At 34.5% G+C, this 17,336-nt stretch overlaps 1 protein-coding gene and 1 pseudogene across 2 annotated transcripts; both read left to right on the plus strand.

Annotated features, from left to right (window-relative positions):
- Positions 1-2,786: 2,786 nt before the first annotated feature.
- LOC306640517 (olfactory receptor 52E4-like) lies at positions 2,787-3,725 on the plus strand (the record flags this gene model as incomplete). The annotated part of the gene is made up of 1 exon (XM_079104802.1): positions 2,787-3,725. The coding sequence occupies one exon, from the start codon at positions 2,787-2,789 to the stop codon at positions 3,723-3,725; it is 939 nt and encodes a 312-aa protein (XP_078960928.1).
- A 4,758-nt stretch (positions 3,726-8,483) lies between these two features.
- On the plus strand, positions 8,484-9,419 carry LOC306640528 (olfactory receptor 52E8-like; annotated as a pseudogene). The gene has a single exon. The product of its transcript is annotated as an olfactory receptor 52E8-like (transcript).
- The last annotated feature ends 7,917 nt before the right edge of the window (positions 9,420-17,336 follow it).

Below are 17,336 nucleotides of genomic sequence, written 5' to 3' on the forward strand. Positions count from 1 at the left end.
TCAGAGAGTACACATAAAAAGTAATAATGGTAAAAAAGGCATAATGGTAAAAAAGTAAATGCCATTCAAAACAAAAATCATAGAATATTTACTCTTACATTGAGTATTTTATATTCTTCTAATGTAAATAGAAATAAAGTAATTTTTGAATTTTTTGCTTTCTTCTTTGAGTAAAACAAATTAATGTTATTCAAATATAAAATTTTCTCTAAATTCAGCTCCAAAATTTAATACTTGATTAAAACAAATGAGACTTTTTTAGGTGATAGTACTTTATAAAATATAATGATAACACTTAAGTACACTTACATTTTATATCAATATATTATAGAGAATTGGAAACACATAAAAAGGAAACAGATAAAGATAATACTTTCATCACCCAATATCAACAATCATAATCATTCTGTTCTTTTCTCCATGTTTTTTAACATGCATTTATGCTTAAATATACAATTCTTAGTGTACATTTTGACAAATGTATATATCTATATTTTCTATGCCCCTATAAAGATTGAGATTTTTTTCATTACCTTAAAGCAAATATTTATGTTGCTTCCCAGTTGAGACCTGATTCTTCTCAGCTCCTGGCAATAATTCACCTGATACTATAAGCCCATGATTTCATGTCATGTTCTAGAACTTCATATAAATGGAATAGCATAGTGAGTATTGTTTTGTTATTAGTGAAAATCATTAACTCAGCATAAGGATTTTTAATTCATTTATTCTTTTGCATTATAAATGATTCATCTTTAATACTGAATAACATTCCTTTATGTAAACATTCTATGGTACTGGGGATTGAACCACCTAATCACTGAGCCACATTCCAACCTTTTTTAAATTTTATTTTGTGGCAAATTTTTACTTTAAGTTTCTTAGGGTCTCACAAAATGTCTGAGGCTGACTGACTTTGAACTCTAGATCCTCCTGCTTCAGCCTCCCCAGTCCCTGGGATTACAGGAGTAAAACACAGTGCTTGGCCTAAATTTGGCTCTTTTCAATTAACAGTTTGTGGGAGAATTCATTGTTCCATAGCCCTGCCAAAATTTGGTAATGTAATGGTTTTTAATGGTGTGTAGTACTGTCCTTATATATTTAACATACTATTTCTGACGTCAAATAATTTTGAGAATTTTCATGTTATTGGTATATTTCCCCCCATTTTTTTCTTATTTTTTTAATTGTAAGCATATTTATATGTTCTTAACACAATTTTTTTTTCAAAAATAGGGATTGTGGCTATTTCCTTATAATCTGTGCATTATAATATTCACTTTCTTAACAGTATATTTTAGATGTGATAACATGCAATTTTTTTATAGTTATCATGTTTTGAGTCATAAGAAATCATTACTGGAGGACAAAGTTTTTCTCCTTTGTTGATTATAAAGATGCTAGAGCTTTAAATTAAAAACGCTTGATTTATTTACAGAAATGTAAACGGTGTTTATTGTAATGTTGGAATTAGAGGCTTTTAAAATAAACACATTCAGTTTTGCTAGTATCATTTCTAGAGAATTGAGTCTCCTATCTTTAGTGAATTGCAACATTGGTCCGTTTACAAATATTAAGTTGGACCAATCTGAGAAGAACTAACATCTTAAAAGAGTTAATTCTTGGAAATCATGGATGTATACTTACTTATGCATGTACACACATGACTTCTTAATTTCTTTATCATGTTTTATAATTTTAAGTGTTTATCACTAAGTATTGTATTTCTTATTCCATTATAAGTGGTATTCTGAATTTCTATAAAATTTTAATTTCAATGTTTTCCTATATAGAAAAGTATTGACTCTTATACCAAAGTAATTATATGCTAAATAGTCTAAATTTTTAAAGTTTTACCTAAATTTCATGTTATTCATATATAAGAAACTTTTTCCCTCTCATTTGAATCTTGATATCTTATTAATTTTCTTTTGCTCCAGTAAAATTTGAGATAAAATTGATGCTGCCTGTGTTCTTGCTATATTCTCCATTCTTACAGGAAATTCTTTCAGCGATTCACCATTCAGTATTAGCTGCATTTGTGTTTCTCAAGTTGAACACAGATTCTTTCCGTAGGTTGCCTGAAGTTTTCTTTTTATAATATCATGCGTGGATACTGTTTAAATGTTTTTCCTACCTCTATGAAAATTATCGTTTTTGCAATATTAGTTTGCATAATAAATCACAAATTTTTAATCTGTTAAAATAGCAAAACACTAATAATTGTCTCATCAATGAGAGCAATCTCATTAAGAGACCGATGTTGGTAAGGCAAAAAATGAGAGAAATATGCCTAGAGAACAGCATGGTGAAGGGCAGATGGCAGGGTACAGCTTCTTAACCATCACCTTCAAATGTTCTTCCCATTTCAATTTCTCTCTCTTTTTTCCCACAACATTTTGGGCAGTTTTCTCTTAAGGATACATTCAATTCAGTAACCAGGGTAACACGAAGTTATAAAAGTTCTAGTTACTGGAGGTGTTACACTTGATACTAGTTTATATAGATGACATTGCACAAAAGAATGGTAAATATCATTGTGAATCACTTTACCACCAAAAAAGACAGCTTCTCACTTCCACAATTCTCAAGCAATATTAAATGGGACAGTCAATACTTTGAAGATCTCTGGTAGCTAAGAGTCCACTAATTCCCTTCCACTCTTCTCTTAGAGTTTAATTGGCCTGCTATTAAACACAGTGATATCCAACCATCCTATATTTCCTTATGTCTCCACAGAAGTTCTGAAGAAGACAGTGGAGGACCTTCCCAGAGTCCTCAGCAGGATGTCCTCTGTCAATGACACTGCCTCATATCCCTCTGCTTTCCTCCTGCTGGGTATCCCAGGTCTTGAAGATTTCCATATCTGGATTGCCTTCCCTTTCTTTGTTGTTTACCTGATGGCACTTGTGGGGAATTTCACAATCCTGTGTGTGATCAAGAACAAGCAGAGTCTTCATCAACCCATGTTCTATTTTCTTGCTCTTCTGGCTTTAATCGACCTGGGCCTCTCCACGTCTACCATCCCCAAGATGCTGGGCATCTTCTGGTTCAACCTTAGGGAGATAAGCTTTGAAGGCTGCCTCATGCAGATGTTCTTTATCCACACCTACACTGGTATGGAATCTGTTGTACTCCTGGCCATGGCAATTGACCGCTTTGTTGCCATATGCTACCCACTGAGGTACACCACAATACTCACCAATAGAGTGGTAGCTCTCATGGCCTCCATTGCAGTGGGGAGGCCAGTCCTCCTTGTCATCCCCTTCTGCCCTCTTCTCAGGCGACTTCCCTTTTGTGGGCACCACATCATCCCTCACACCTACTGTGAGCACATGGGAATTGCTCGCCTTGCCTGTGCCAGCATCAGGGCCAACATGATCTATGGTTTGTTCACCATTGCTGCCCTGATCTTTGACTTGATCCTTATCGCCCTCTCTTATGTTCGAATCCTACAAGCTGTTTTCCGCCTGCCTTCCAGGGATGCCAGGTTCAAGGCACTTTGCACGTGTGGTTCTCACTTCTGTGTCACCCTAGCCTTTTACACACCAGCATTCTCCTCCTTCATGACTCACCGCGTTGGTAGAAATATCCCTCGCTATATTCACATCCTCCTGGCCAATCTGTATGTCGTTGTTCCTCCTCGTTTAAATCCAGTCATTTATGGAGTCAGGACAAAACAAATTCGAGAACGAGTCGTGAGAATATTTGTAAAGAAAGAGTAACTCGGGTGTACTCAGAAGTTGATAAATTCTCTCAGGTTACTCTTTTCCTCAAGGCACGTTTCTCAGGGTGTCGCAAATCGTCACTAGATAAAGGGCCACACAGACATTACTTCAGCCATTTTTAGGGGCTGACCTCATGCTCAGTGATTCCCTTATGTAATTTCTACTTTGATTTCAATAGGTCATATATTGTTTATTTATCATTGAAGTTGAGAGAGGATGGAGGATATGAGGTCCAAGTAAGAGATGTAACAAGATTCCTGAAAGTGTGGGACAATTATGTTTCTCCTCCCATCACATGTAAAATTTCAATATTGGTTTGAATGAAGGAAGATTTTGGAAGCATAAAATTCCTCAGGCTTTGACCCATAAATCAGTATTTTCTAACTCTCCTTATCTATTTACCTGCCAGAATTACTTTTTTTAGGTAATATTTCTCAATGTCACAAACAGTTGCTGACATCTGCATGTTGTTTTTCTGTCTCTGAAAGAGTCAAACTCATTTTTTCTTTTCAGCTCTACAGTGATACCAAAACCAGGCGGATATACCATGCAAAAGTAAAATCACTTGTCAAACTCCTTCATAAACAGCTGTAAAACTGATTAAGAAGATTCACGAAAAGTGAATCAATAAAAATATAGTATGATCATATATCATAACCAAATAGCATAACCAAATAGGGAACTGGTAGGTTCCCTGTAAAAAGAGTTTTATGGTAAAACAGTCTTCATGGAAGAAATTGTCTCTTTCCTACCCCATTTGCTAAATCTTTAATTTAAAGTTGGAGGAAAGGAAATTCTGAGGACCATTGCTATCTTCCACTCCAAAGTCTCTACCCTGATGGATGATGGACTCCACAGGGAGTCCATGCTCACCTGGGTCACTTCTTGCCCCATGGTGAACTGTAATTTTCCATCTATTAATGTAACTGATGTGATCTGAAAAAAAAAAAAAAAAAAGCATATTAAGACAGAGTTGTAGTTTTTGATGATATAAGACAGGTAGGGTCAACTGGCTCAGTGTCTCCATTCATTAGAAAACCAAGGCAGGAAGCTGTTGGCATTTCTGCAAGACCAGAGGAATGAGAGAACAGACTGAAATTGGATATTAAAGTGAGTGTTCCCAGAGAGTAGGTGGGGAAAAAATGACAAGATGATTAGTGTCTTCTATAAAGGAAATTTTTCATTTGAGTTGACAAGATAGCATATAATATTTTAAAAAATCATGCCCTTTCCCTTATTTCTATGAATTTAAGGTCTATATTAACTATTATGTTTCTTGAATCACCAGACCTTGTTCAGGATCTTAATTATCCCCATTAGCTTTGGAATTTTGGCATCTAATCTTGCCAACCAGTTGAGATTTTCCAAGGCTAAATATTTCGCAGTGAAAATATGAGACCTTAGAGTATTTGCCCCAATCCTTTATTTTGTCAGACTGTAGGACACTCATTGGTATTCAATATGCACAAAATGGTCAAGGGTAAGTCAAGTTGTTTAATGTATCCATCCAGGAACTGGAAGTGAAGAATTGCAGGTTAGGAAAGAAAAGCAAATCCCTGGAAGGAGAGAGAATAATTTACTCATTCCTTTTTCTGTTTGCCAAAGATTGCTCCTGGCACATGTCATATAGGCTCCAGGGTGCCTAACTCCTTCACTCTGTTTCACCTGACTAAAAAATTCTAATTCCATCTGAATTTCTAATTCAAACCTTACTAAGTCTTTAAAGAAAGTGAAAATTAAGGTAGTAAGTATGTTTATTATAAAGTTTGAGACTGGAATTACAGTGTTGATATAGACATATTCTCCTATTATATAATGTGGTAAGTTCTGTTCCTTTGAACTAGACTTACTGATTAAATGAAGAGCTCTCCTGAAGAGCAAATTTAATAGCACAATCATGGCTGAACTTTACCTATTCTTTAAATACTACCATCTAGTTCTTCAACTTCTATTTTATTTGCTAAAGTACACCTATTATTCAAAATAAACATTGAACCTTATATATTGAGTCAATTTCAGTCTCATTAATCATTTTAGATTTCTTTTAACTGTCTTCTTTTATATATATATTATAAAATATATATTATATATGTTATTATAAATTATATCATATATTATATTATATTATATATATATATATATATATATATATACATATTTCAGCTGTAGGTGGACTCAGTACCTTTATTTTATTTTTATGTGGTGCTGAAGATCAGACCCAGGGTCTCACACGTGCTAGGTGAGTGCTTTACCACAACCCCAGCCCCTTCTAATTTATTTTTAAAAGGGGAAAAATATGCCCATATTCAGTGACTAAGAACTTCAAAATTGATTGAAAGGTTTATATTTAATTCTTCTTCCTAGCCATTCTTTGGACTCTAGGACATTATCTCTTTTAAACTCTTTGACCTATCCCTGAACTAGAAAATAAAGAAGACAGATCTGAAAAGTAATGCAACCTGACAGAGATGGATTTTTGTTCAAGCTCCTCTTTGGTTATACTTGAATAATACTGATAGAATCTGCAGTTTTTTATTTTTGCAGTCTTTCCACTTCCTGTATCTACAGCTCTTTATTTTGCTCTGATTAGTATATCTCTAAGGATACAATGTACCCCATTGTTATTTTTGTATAACTAATCTATTCATAGTTATTCGTGTGACTTCAGAGAATAGTGGAACTGAACTTTATATTGCTAAAATCTAGTGTCTACTGTAGCCCTTAGAACTTTGCAATTTAAACTTTTTGTTGGATGGGATAAAAGAAAAGAGGAGTTTGTCAGAGAACAAATGGATATTAATGCAGGATGATTATAACAGTTCCAAAATAATTGTCTGATCTAAGATTATGACTGATTTTCTATTTAGTTTGCCGAGAACACAGAATACCCTGGTTTAGAAACTTTTGGTCTTACTTTTGTAGTGCAATTTCTTTGGTAAAAGAGTCTAGATCATTTTCAGCTAAAATTATTTATTAGTACCTTCCAATTGTGTGGCAATGGGAATTTAGGGAAAACATTATCTGTTCCCTTAAGTGTTTTAATGTCATTGTCATGTTAATGTATTTTGAAAATAGTTTTGGATAAATGAATTGTAAGTTGAGATGATTTATTGAAGGTAGAGTTCTGCTGTGATGATTCAAATACAACAAATATTTTCTTTGAAAATTCTCCAAATATTTGAAAATTTGAGAATTATTAAGTCTTGGAGAAGTAATTTAAATAATTGATAAAAGAATATTAGAAAATAGCTTGAAATAAATGAAAATAAAAACTCATTAGAATTTATGTCATATGATTAGAGCATCACTCTTTAAATGAGGAAAACAATGGTGGTTATAAAAATTTTTATAAGTCAGCAATATTTTATTTCTAAATCCCTTGGTATGCAACTTAAAATTTCTACTAAAAGAATGGTTTAAGATGTCTTAGATGTTTTATTTTGGTTTATAGTGTTTCAGATATTTCATTACACCTCTGTCTATACAAAGGATCCTTTATAAGAAATCAAGGTAAATATAAATTATATGAACTTTTTTATGAATTAACAATGTATCATGATGTTCTTACATACTCATTTTGTAACACAAAAAGAGAAATACCACATGATCTCACACATATAAGATCTATAAAATTTGAGTTCTTGGAAATACGCAATACCATGATAATTAGCAGGGATTCAGAGACAGGAGATACTGGCCAAATAATTCAAATATTTGGAGGATTTTCAAAGGAAATTGTTGTATGACTTTGTTGAATTATCATAGCAGAACTCTAACCTTCAACAAATCATCTAAACTTAGAATTCACTCATCCAAAACTACTTTTAAAATACATTAACATGATAATTACATCATAAATTTAAGGGAACAGGAGATTTTCTCCTAAATTTCCTTTGGCACAATTAGAAGGTATAAATAAATATTTTTAATTGAACATGATCTAGTCTCTTTTGCCAAAGGAATGAGCTACAAATATTAAGAACGAAAGTTTCTAAATTAGGATACACTCTGCATTTGTATAGAATATCAGCTATACTCTCATGGCAGGAAATTATATTCAGCCAATTTATAATCATTCAAGAGATCTATTATACCCATAGTGACTAGTAAATAACAATGAACTGCATTCTTAAAAATTACTAAGAGGTTTTTAGTATTCTCACCACAAAGAAAGTATTTAGGGTAATTCATATGTTAATTATTTCATTGAACTATTCCTCATTGTATACATATTTCAAAACATCATAAGTATATAAATTTTCTATTTGAAGTCTCAAAAAATTTTTAAAAAGAAGTGTAAAAACTAACCTCTCCCAAATATACACAAAATCAAGTATTTTATCCTTTCAGTGGAGTTAATGATGTGTTCATTTTGAATTTTTTAAATACATTTTTTTTCTCTTTATTTTAAAGGTCCACATAAGATTAAGCCCCTAGTCTATGAAATCATTTGACTCATTCAAGTGAAATAAATTTCTTCATCTATTGTGTCCTGGGAACAGCCTGTTCATATAACTTTATAACTGTAGTACTTACATGCAAATACAATCATTGGTGGGCACCATTGTCTTCCTGTTGGAATGATAAAATCTGAAATTAGAGGTTGGATTCCATTTGCTGCTTCTTTTGGGGTAAAAAATATTATCAAGAATTCTATGTAAGTTCGTAAATAAAGGACATCAGGATGTGGGTGGACAGATGAATGTGAAAGAATCCAAACCATTTCAGAGCTGATCACTGCCTGTGGCTTTCATCATGTCCTCCTCAAATCATACCAATTTCCATCCCAGTATCTTTCTTCTCCTTGGCATTCCAGGAATGGAATCAGTCCACACGTGGTTATCAGTGCCCTTCTGCTTTGTTTACCTGAGTGCTCTCCTGGGCAATTTCTCCATTCTCTTCATTATCAAAACAGATTCCAACCTGCATGAGCCCATGTACTTCTTCCTGTGTATGTTGTCTGTGGCTGACCTGATCATCTGCACCAGCGCTATGCCTAAATTCCTCAGTATTTTTTGGTTCCATGACAGGGAGATCTATTTTGAAGCCTGCCTTGTCCAAGTATTTCTCATTCATTCCCACTGTAGCATGGCCTCAGGGTTCATCTTGGCCATGGCCTTTGACCGCTATGTGGCCATCTGCAATCCTCTGCAACATTCCACTGTCCTGACACACAGAGTCATCAGGAACTTGGGGCTGGCTATTGTTTGCCGGGGGATTTTACTTTTCAGTCCTCAGCCATTGATGCTTCGGTGGCTTCCCTACTGCAGAACCAATATCATCCCGCACACCTACTGTGAATTCATGGCTCTGATCAAGCTTGCTTGTGTGGAGACCAGGGTCTGCAGAATCTACAGCCTAACTGCAGCCTTTCTCACAGGGGGCTTGGATTTCATATTGATCATATGCTCCTATGCTGTGATCCTTTACACTGTCTTCCACCTTCCATCCAAGGCGGCTCGGCTCAAGACCCTAGGCACCTGTGGATCCCACGTGTGAGTGGCATACACTCCAGCCTTCTTCTCCTTCCTCACCCACAGGTTTGGGTACAATGTGGCTCCCCATATTCACATCTTGGTGGCCAACATCTACCTGCTTGTTCCACCCATGGTGAACCCAACGATCTATGGTATAAGAACCAAGAGAATCAGAGAATGCATCCTTCAAATTTTGACATCTCACAAAATCTAAAAAGGCCAACTCCTTCCTTCTTTACACTTTTCCATGACTTAGGAAAAAAACTAGATGAAACAATTAGAACAACCTAAGTCCTTTTTTCTAGAAGTGGGAATTCCTACATCTTCTATTTGTCATATTTGAAGTATTTATTGTCGTTAGTTAGATTTTGTTCTCCTCAATAAACTTGCTGAGAAGATACCAGACTTGAGTGATTTGTGATATTTTTACCTCATAGTAGTTTCACTATCATATGAGTTTGTTGTATTTTTGCTTCCACAGGACTCTTCCCTTGTTAAATTTTATCAGCTTTATCAAGAGATATTGTCATTGACTTATCTCCAACATTCATTGAGTTGACTTCTATTTTTAGCTGTCAGTTAGCAGTTTTGTCTACATATCCTGTCGGAAAAGACTGAACCTAAATTTTATCCTTGAAATTGATATCCTCAAATAGCCTTCGGATTAGGAAAGTGAAGAAACTCTTAAGATATGCCTTGCTGAGGCCTTCTTGAATTTTTTGTGATGTATTATTTTTCTCTACATAGCGTGAATCATTTTTTATATATAAATAACATTTATTCTCCAAAATACTTCCCCAAAAGACTTAAGGATGTGCAAAATTGTATCATTTTTCTGTTTCTTCAATATGTTCAAGTTGATTCTATGACGATACCCATAGCCTCCTGTCCCATTGCCTGGTGAGACTACTTACTCCTATGTCCTATGAAACTGTGTTACAAAATTCGAAAACATTGTTTCTAACATTTCCTTGTAAATCATAATTCTGGCATTCTTTACTGATACTGCTCATTCTTTCTTTTGTGAATTCTAAGAACTGGAATTTGTATGGAGAAACTTGTAGGATAAATCTTTATGAGTAGGTAGTGTAAAGATGATAGTTTTTTACCATCTACTCCATTCCTGTTGATGGCCAAACAGCTTTGTATATAAGTCACTGTAGAATGTTTTGCCATGTCCTTCTGTGAATACAGTGCTTCTCTCAAATGGTGGTTATAGAGTCCATGCCACATTCCCACTTGAATTTTTAATTTATTCTTTCTGAACAAATTAAGACCTACAAGGGTTTTCAGGTATGGGGTACCAAAGAGATCATTTCAACTGATTCTCATAAGATTCCACACCCTTTTCCTTGAAAAGAAAGTGTCTATTCGATATTCATGTTTCTGATTATATAAACTTTTTAATCATACTGTATTTGACATTGTCTTGGTTAGAATGGAATATAATTGTATACCTAAAATTTTAAGAGTAGCAGTAAGCGATAGTGTTTAAGACTAATGCCTCTCAAGCCACAGTGCTCAGTTGTGAATTGCAAAACAACCTCTTGCAAGCTGTGTTAATCATTTCAAGATATATCTTTGTGACTTAGTTTCCTGAATGGGAACTAGTGGTATTAATATTTTGAAAAACACTATTGACACCTAAATTTTTTCCTTTCTAATTTTTGCTAACAGCTAACACTAAGCTATAAAATAAAAGCAAAAAATCAGTGTATCCTTAGAATCATTCCATCATATGCCAATCTTAGAACCTAAGGCAAAAGAAATATTTTTGAAATCCTGCATGTGATTTGGTTCTATAGTTCATTTATCATGATCTTGAAAAAGTCTGAAATTTAGATGAGATTATCCAGCAGCAATGTTTAAATTAGAACCTAGGAGGATAAACTGAAAATAATTGGATTGTTTAGGGGACGAATTTTCGTAAATTCTGATAGCAAATGATAAAAATTTTCTAGTGAACATAGAAAAGACAAAGATTCAAGAAAAGGAAAATCAATTCAGTTAGAGAAGCTGGATTTATGGCTTCCCACAATCATCTTCCAACTGTGTTTATAGAGTGTACACAGGTGAATATAAAGGGAAAATAAAGCCTGTGTCTCATTATCCCACTTAAATAGTAAATTTCCTCTGTATGAATTTTAGTGAATTTATTATTTTGGGGGGGGTACCTGGCAGGGATTGAACTCAGGGGCACTTTGGACTACCGAGCCACATTTCCAGCCCTTTTTTTGTATTTTATCTAGAGACAAGCTCTCATTCAGTTGCTTAGCACCTTGCTTTTGCTGAAACTGCCTTATAACTTGCAATTTTCCTGCTTCAGCCTCCTGAGCTGTTGGGATTACAGGCATGCACCACCATGCCCAGCTTTTTAGTGAATATTGAGAGAGTATTCTCATTTATTTCTAAATCCATGACAACACACGTTCTGGAGTATGCAGGAACAAGTCTACTAATCACATAATAGTTCAGGCAGCTTCTTACCTGAAAAAGACTCATTCAGGGAATACATATTAAACTCCTACAATAACCTGGTCATGACAAGGGTAACTTAAAGCATATGGAACACAAGATTCATAAAGTGTATGTTTGATAGAAAGAGAACACCTGGAAATTGCCACAAAATAAATTAACATAAATATTCACCAAATAATTTCATGTTCTGGTGTAATCTGTCAGAGGTGACATATTGTGAGAGAACAGGAAATAGGGTCTGTTTGGAGAGAATGATCATATTATCTCTGACATAGATCTGACAGGTAATAAAAACTTTTTTTTAAGCTACAGAAAGAAATATTCGTGCAGAATAAAGAATAAGTAAAAATTTAGGTTTGGAAATCAAGAAAAGTACAAGTTTTTTGAGGAAAGATAGCAAATCAGTATGTCATGAGGAAATTGATAAAGGAAAGAGGGGGCATATTGGAAATCCAAAGAAAACATAATCAAAATGTGAATTATAAATCATACTTATTAAGACAACAAATTAGTATGACTATTTTTAGGGACACTGATACATTGGAAAAAATAATAAAATGATAACATTATTCATTACTGTAATGTAAAGCCAGAGTGTCAGACCTTCTTTTAAAATTTTTTTTCTATTTAGTTGTTGATGGATATTTATTTAATTAATTTATTTAATTATATGTGGTACTGAGAATCAAACCCAATACCTCACACATGCTAGGTGAGTGTGTGCTCTACTACAAAGACACAACCCCAGTATTCATCATACCTTCTTGAAAAAATATAATTGAATCTCATTAACCATGCTTGATGAACAAAGAAAATTTCGAATAGGAGTAGAAGACCTCCAGAGAAGGTGAAAACCTTCACCTAGAACCCGTTTTAGGTGAGATTTAGGTCATGTTTGAGAAAGAATAGAACACCAAGATGTAGAATGGTCACATCTGGGTTGGAACATTTAAAAAATAGGCTTAAATCTGAGGTTAAAAGATGAAACAAAACAAAACAAATCCAACAATGATGGTGGGGTAATTAATAATTAGATATGAAAAGTTTATTGATATGGGAGCAAACCTCCGTGATATATGACTTAATGTCCCTGAGTTCAATTCCTGGCACCACCAATAAATAAATAAATAAATAAATACTCATGTCTTTGTGAGAAACTTGGGAGATGGTGCCAATATGTTGTAGTTTAGCTTTTAAGAACTTGGGAAAATGATGATCCACAATGAATGAGTTAAAGATGCTAGCATGACACACGATACAGAAAGGTAACAGAGTGCGGGACATAATACACTACAAGAATATCAAAACACTACTAGTAAACTATGGCCCATGGAAGTCACTAGACTACATTTCATTAAGTGAGCCCGAGGGAATGTAAAGGAGAAGGCATCACAATAAAGGAGAAGTCCAAAGGTGGCTGCCCTCTGTGGTTTAGGAAAAGGTAGAAGGTGCTATTATAAAAACAAGTACGAGTATGTGAATAGGACTATATAATTAAAAAAAAAAGGTAAGAAGTCTGAATTTAATAATCTAAAAGAAAATGGCAAGATTTTTTGTATAAATTGTCAAGGCCAGAGTACTGGCTAAATTGGTTTCATGCACAAATAGAGATAGGGATTTATAAGAAAATGTGCTATTTCTACCAGTAAGCCAATTGTCAACCAAAAAAGATACTGTGCACTCTGTATTTCTAAGGACCAAGGGTATGACACCAGAAAACTGAGGTCAGGTGTCTGAATAAAATGGCCACAATATTTTGCTCAGTTTCCAATATGCGGCTGTTTCCCAATCCAAAATACAATGACTAAAGGAAAATTCATGTTCCTAAGAGCCACAATACCAAAATAACACTCCAAGCATATATGGGAATATATCTTCAAGTTCTTCATGAAGGAATTATATCCAGATACTAAGGAAGGCTAATGTTTGAGTACTTCCCCCAAAACTGATGCTACAATTAAATGTCATTGGTAACAGTACTAATAAGTGCTTAGGCAATTTTTGCACTGCCCTCCGGAATGGAATAAGACTGTGATCATGGGAATGGCCTCCTCATGAAAGGGTGGGTTCAGATCTATTTTATCTAATTCTTCCTCACCACATGATGTCCTAAGACATGTTGTGACAGAACTAGAAGGACCTCACCAGATGTTGCTACCATGTGTTGAACTCTAGACTCTAGAACTACAAAGAAAAATTCAGTACTTTATAGATGACAGGGTCTCAGGTATTTTGATATAGCAACAGAAAACGGACTAAAGTATTCAGAGAATGGAAGAAGGACTAAGTATACATTACAAAACATATTCTGAACTGACACTGTGTTCAGAAACCTAAGAATGATTATGACTTTCATATTATAATGAGAACATATGGAACAAGGTCAACTTGGAAATCTTTTCAGCTTTGGTTCACAGTGAATCAACAAATCCAATAATTATTTACCTATTTCCTAGAAATTAAATTCAAATGAACATACACGGTAGTTGGATGAACTTAAACATTATATGGGTTGTCAAACAGGCTATATCCCTTGTGACACGTGGACAGATTTAACTGCAATATGTTTAAGAAAGTAATAGAAGAGTAAAATTGGGGAAGGTGAGTATAGACAACTATTTCAAAGGTTTGAATGCAAAATGTATATGATAAATTGGGTAATATCTAATAGCTATGTGGTTTATAAGGTTTTCTATAAATATATCACTGTATCTGTTTTAAGGTGCTTTTAATAATAGCTTATTCATATGTTCATAAGACTGCAAATATAGAAAGTAATGATTACAGATTGGACAGAATGGAGAAACATCAGAGCACATCATGTGAGTTGCAACACAGCATACATTACACAATATCACACAATGTGGATGTTGGTTTTAGTGAGGGGTAGCAACATCTCATTCACAGTGTTAGTGGAGTCATTGCTGAAGGTTCTATCTCCTAGGTCCTAAGAGACCAGACCCAGCCACTTGCCTCAATAGACCAAACAAGAGATGAGTGGTGGTAAAAGCAGGGAATGAACTTATTCTGTGTGGCCATACTAGGAAGACTGAGCTCTAGTGACCTAAGATCTGTCATCAAGGTGATAATAAAACCTTCAGCATCATTAAGGGAAGAACAAAGGCAGGGTCAAGAAGTATCTAGAATTAAGCCAACTCGTGCAAACTGTGGTCTGGTTGTTCATTAGCTCAGATCTGGTTTTGAAAGTTCCAGGGGAGATGATTGCCTGAAAATCACCCTGTTCATGGAAATTGAGATATGCTGAGGAGGAGAACTGATTGAGGTCAGAGTAGAAAAATGGAGCTAAGTAGTGGCATTGCCTGCATCCTTTTAGGCACAACTCCAGTGATTGTGTGAAATTGTTTATAAAAAGAGCTGGTGGAGAATAGTCTGTGGATTATGAAATTCTTGAGAATAGCTTAGTTATACTTATCTTGGTATCTTCAACCTTCCAAGGGAAGAAGATATTAAGTAAATATAGGTCTGATCAATCTTTTATTGCTAGATTTTAGAGAAATACTCCTTGAATGATTAGCATGTCTACCTACAGAGTTAAGGAAGGATCTGATCCAAAGTGGGCAAATGAAATATGAAGGCAGAAATGCCAAACTTATACCATATTTATACTACAATCAGACATGTGTAGGCCAATGTAAATTCCATCTTCTTCAAAAACAGCCTCCAGGTCATTGTTAACTAACAAGCAGTAAATGAGTGAGGATGTACAAGTTCAAGGAGAGGTAAATGTGTGGATGTGTAGCTGGCAACTTCTCTTACAGCATTTTTTGTCTCTATGAAACTGGTGGCTAAGTTGGAGCAGAGATAGGAACAGTATTGATAAAGGTTTAGATTCAGAGAAAATATGAAATAATTTTGAGGAGACCAAATAAACAAAGGGACTTCAGAATTGCATGTGGCATTAGGGACAACTTGGTATGGTGATTATAAATCAGGCTTCATTGTAGGAGATATTTCTCCCCTGCCAAGTTCAGTGGTACAGATACAGCTAGGCAGTGTCTATTATATAAATACACATATGATGGCAGCTGTATAATGGTTCTTAGCTTACTACTTCATCACAACACACTTAGGTATATTAGATTAATAATTTGCTTTATTAAATTCATTTTATACATAAATTGGCTCAAACAAATCTATAAGCACATTGTGAGCTACTTGGAGTCTGTCAACCATGCATTTCCAGCAACATTGTGCCCAATGTCTGCAGACATAAATAAAATAAATCTTGAGGTGTAAAGGCCCAATGCTTAAGGGACCCTTCAGAACTCTTTAATCCAGAGACTACCCCACAATGCAGCTGAGCCACATCACCTAAGTATGCAAGCCTGCCTTTCTCCATGCAGTTCCCTGGCCTCTCTTCCTTATCATATTCTTTCTGCTTTGGATTTTTATTTAGTAACAGCATACATGTACTCTCTCCATTCTTTATTTTTCATGTACAATATACTTTCAGAAATGATTTGCATATTTAGCATTTATTTTTCTAAGAGAATAATCTCTCATCAATTATTCACTCTGTAGTATCTGATTCTCCAATAAAAAAGTTATTTAATTCTTAACATATATTATCTCATTCAACATCTTTTTTCATCTCATCTGCCTACCAACTAACATGATTTTTAAGAAATGTAAAATGTTTCTATTAGTGTGTTTTAGTCATACATACCATTGGGGTTCATTTTGATGTAATTTTATATGCATGGACTATAATTTGTTCCCCTTCAGTCCCCAGTACTTGCTCTTTCCTTCCCCCTGTTCCATTTCCTCTACTCCACCAGTCTTTTATTGACAGTCTTTTAAAATTACTGCTTTATAGATGTACAAAAAGGTGAAGTACATTCATATGTGTGCATAACATAATCATAATATAATTTGGTCAGTTTCATTCCACCATGCTTCCTTTGGTTTCTTTCCTGTCTTTCCCTCAACCCTCTTCCTCTGCTCCATGGATCTCCACACTCCTTCGTTAATAAGCATTCCCATATAAGTGAAAATATTCAGCCCTTGAGACTGGTTTATTTCATGCAGCATGATCTTCTGTTCCACCCATTTACAGCAAATTCCTTAATTTTATTCTTTGTTGTGACTAAATAAGACCCACTTGTATATATACCACTTTTTCTGTATCTGCTTATGGGACCCTGGGATGGTTCCATAATTCAGCTACTGTGAATTTTGGCTATACACATACTTGATTCCAAATTTGTTAAAAGGTAGATTCAAAAGAAAATATTAGGAAATGAAAAGCATTCAGATTATAGGTGGTTGGGGTTAACAGTTTAAGAATATTCATGTGTAGCTGGTCCTCAAAATTATTTAGAATCAAGTGTTGCTTTTTGAAATCTTGTTTTCTATATAGATCTACATGGTGCCAGAGAAGAAGCTTTGAGTCTAAATGAAAGAAGCTTTGAGCATAAAATCAGAAGACTAAACCTAGGTAAATTGAAACCTCAACATAAGAGGGATGTTTTTCCTTAAGTATAAGTCAATCAATTGAATACATTCTTAAATTATGAGCATCTGAGATTTAAAGATTTTTTCACATATGTATATACTAGTGGAAGACACAACCTTTTCCTCAGTAAAATTGTTACTTGTAACCAACCTAAAATTTCTACACAATTAGGAACAA

This window comes from Sciurus vulgaris (assembly GCF_902686455.1).
Source record: "Sciurus vulgaris genome assembly, chromosome: 11".
Taxonomy (NCBI): Eukaryota; Metazoa; Chordata; class Mammalia; order Rodentia; family Sciuridae; genus Sciurus; species Sciurus vulgaris.